Here is a 2974-nt window from a genome sequence, read left to right as displayed (position 1 = left end):
GATCCCTCAGCTCCATGGATCCCGTTGATCCCGTTGCTCCCGTTGCTCCGCAGGGTTCCCTCCCATGCCGGTGCCTCCCGCCGGCTTTGCCGGGCTCACCGAGGACGAGCTGCGAGCGATGGAGGGACACGAGAGGCAGCACCTGGAGGCCCGACTGCAGTGCCTGAGCAACATCCACACCCTGCTGGACGCGGCCCTGCTCCAGATCAACCAGTACCTCACCGTCCTGGCCACCATCGGGTAACTGGGAGGGACTGGGATGGGGCTGGGAGGGACTGGGATGGGGCTGGAATGGGCTGGGGGGGTCAGAGCAACCACCACTGGAGCAACATCCACACCCTGCTGGACACGGCCCTGGGACAGTTCAACCAGTACCTCACCGTCCTGGCCACCATCGGGTAACTGGGAGCACTGGGGGGAGCTGGGAGGGACTGGGAGGGACTGGGATGGGCTGGGGGGGTCAGAGCTCCCATGGGGATAACAATTCCTGAGCAACATCCACACCCTGCTGGACACGGCCCTGGGACAGAGCAACCAGTACCTGACTGTCCTGGCCACCATCGGGTAACTGGGAGCACTGGGAGGGGCTGGGAGGGACTGGGAGTGATGTGGGCTCCAGATCAACCAGTACCTCACCGTCCTGGCCACCACTGGGTAACTGGGAGGGACTGGGATGGGACTGGGATGGGACTGGGAGGGATTGGGAGGGACTGGGGGGGTCAGGATAACAATTCCTGAGCAACATCCACACCCTGCTGGACACGGCCCTGGGACAGAGCAACCAGTACCTGACTGTGCTGGACACCATCGGGTAACTGGGAGGGACTGGGAGGGACTGGGAGTGATGTGGGCTCCAGATCAACCTGTACCTGACTGTCCTGGCCACCATCAGGTAACTGGGAGGGACTGGGAGGAACTGGGAGGGACTGGGAGGGACTGGGAGGGACAGATCAACCAGTGCCTGACTGTCCTGGCCACCATCGGGTAACTGGGATGGACTGGGGGGTCCTGGGCAGGTTTCCTGCCCTCCCCCCCAAACTGCCCAGAATTCCCAAACCTGGGATAACTCCCCGTTCCCCCCCCCAGGACCCCCCGAGGGGCCGCTCCCGCCCCTCCCCCCACCCGGGACCCCCCCTCAGAGGAGCCGCCGGGACCCCCCGGACCCCCCCCGGGAAGGGGTGAGCTGGGAAACCCCCCCCCAAACTGGGGGCACTGGGAGGGACTGGGAACACTGGGAGGGAGAACCCCCACCCACCCCAAACTGGGGGGACTGGGAGGAACTGGAGGGACTGGGAGCACTGGGGGCACTGGGAGGGACTGGGAAAGTAGGGAACCAGGGATACTGGGATCACTGGGGGGGACTGGGAGCTCTGGGGGGACTGGAAGGGACTGGGAGCACTGGGAATACTGGGAGAAGTGGGAGGGACTGGGGGGGACTGGGAAATTAAGGAACTAGGGATACTGGGATCACTGGGGGGGACTGGGAGTGGTGGGGGGACTGGGAGCACTGGGGGGGGACTGGGAGTGGTGGGGGGACTGGGAGCACTGGCAGGGGCTGGGAAGGCAGGGGGACTGGGAATGCTGGGAGCACTGGGAATGCTGGGAGCACTGGGGGGACTGGGAATACTGGGAGCACTGGAAGGACTGGGAGCACTGGGGGGACTGGGAATGCTGGGAGCACTGGGGGGACTGGGAGTACTGGGAGCACTGGAAAGACTGGGAGCACTGGGAATACTGGGAGCACTGGAAGGACTGGGAAAGTAGGGGGACTGGGAACGCCGAGGGAACTGGGAATGCTGAGGGAACTGGGAACACCGGTGCTGAACTGGTTCCCCCCCCCCGCAGCCCCCGCTGGGCAGGAGGAGGAGGAGGAGGAAGAGGCCGAAGGCTCCGAGGGCTCCGAAGGCCCCGACGCGGCCGAACTGCGCCGGCGCCGCCTCCGCAAACTGGGAACGACCCCCGGGAACGGGACCCCCGGGAACGGGACCCCCGGGACCCCCCCCCACTGACAGCGGGGCCGGAGAACCCCCCCCGGGAACCCCCCCGGACCCTCCCCCTTCCTCCTCCCCCTTCCCTCCAGTTTTGCCGCCAAAATTCCCGCCTGGAAGCAAAACCCGACCCCGGCTGAGCCCCTTCGGTGACCCCGGAACCGCCGCCCCTGCCCGGGGACCCCCCCCTTTGCCAGGGGGATCCCCCCCTTTGCCAGGGGAATTCCCCCCTTTTTCCAGGGGGATTGATCCCTTTTCCAGGGGGGTTCATCCCTTTCCAGGGAGATTGAGCCCTTTTCCAGGAAGACTGAGTCCTTCTCAGGGGGATCCCCCCCTTTTCCAGGGGAATCCCCCCTTTTTCCAGGGGGATTGATCCCTTCCCAGGGGGATTCACCCCTTTCCAGGGGGAGATTGAGCCCTTTTTCCAGGAGGACTGAGCCCTTCCCAAGGGGATCCACCCCTTTCCTGAGGGATTGATCCCTTTCCCCAGGGATATGATCCCTTCCCAGGGGAATTCATCCCTTTCCTGGGGGATTCATCCCTTCCCAGGGGGATCCACCCCTTTTCCAGGGGGACTGAGCCCTTCCTGAGGGGATTCACCCCTTTCCCAGGGAATTCATCCCTTTTCCCAGGGAATTCACCCCTTTCCCAGGGAATTCATCCCTTTCCCAGGGAATTCATCCCTTTTCCAGGGGGGATTTACCCCTTTCCTGGGGAATTGCCACCTTTCCCACCCCCTCTGGTTTAGCCCAGCTTTTCCCATTTTCCCTCCTTTTTTCCCCATTTTCCCTCCTTTTTTCCCCATTTTCCCTCCTTTTTTCCCCATTGTCCCCCATTTTTTCCCGGTTTCCCCCCCTTATCCCACTCCCTCCCTCGTTTTCCCCCCGTTCCCATCCATTTTTCCCCATTTCCTCCATAATTCCCCCATTTTCAACCAATTTTCCCCATTTTTTTCCCATTTTTCCCCCCTGGAATTTGGGTCCCTC

The 2974-nt window shown here is 63.2% G+C and overlaps 1 protein-coding gene across 1 annotated transcript; it reads left to right on the top strand.

Annotated features, from left to right (window-relative positions):
* Positions 1 to 41: 41 nt before the first annotated feature.
* On the top strand, positions 42 to 2879 carry LOC113941518 (E3 ubiquitin-protein ligase synoviolin-like). The gene is made up of 3 exons (XM_027632670.1): positions 42 to 240; positions 1087 to 1178; positions 1846 to 2879. The coding sequence occupies exons 1-3, from the start codon at positions 65 to 67 to the stop codon at positions 2007 to 2009; spliced, it is 432 nt and encodes a 143-aa protein (XP_027488471.1). The 5' UTR covers positions 42 to 64; the 3' UTR covers positions 2010 to 2879.
* Positions 2880 to 2974: the final 95 nt, after the last annotated feature.

This window comes from Corapipo altera, unplaced genomic scaffold (assembly GCF_003945725.1).
Source record: "Corapipo altera isolate COAL_440 unplaced genomic scaffold, ASM394572v1 60910, whole genome shotgun sequence".
In the NCBI taxonomy this organism is placed as follows: Eukaryota; Metazoa; Chordata; class Aves; order Passeriformes; family Pipridae; genus Corapipo; species Corapipo altera.
Note: the sequence above shows the minus strand (reverse complement) of the source record. Positions and strands in the feature narration are given on the sequence as shown.

What these genes read in the sequence shown, in the direction of transcription:
- LOC113941518 (XM_027632670.1), top strand. Translation starts at nt 65, where the DNA reads ATGCCGGTGCCTCCCGCCGGCTTTGCCGGGCTCACCGAGGACGAGCTG. An exon ending in ACCGTCCTGGCCACCATCGG is followed by an intron (nt 241 to 1,086) that starts GTAACTGGGAGG and finishes TCCCCCCCCCAG; the next exon opens with GACCCCCCGAGGGGCCGCTC. An exon ending in CGGACCCCCCCCGGGAAGGG is followed by an intron (nt 1,179 to 1,845) that starts GTGAGCTGGGAA and finishes CCCCCCCCGCAG; the next exon opens with CCCCCGCTGGGCAGGAGGAG.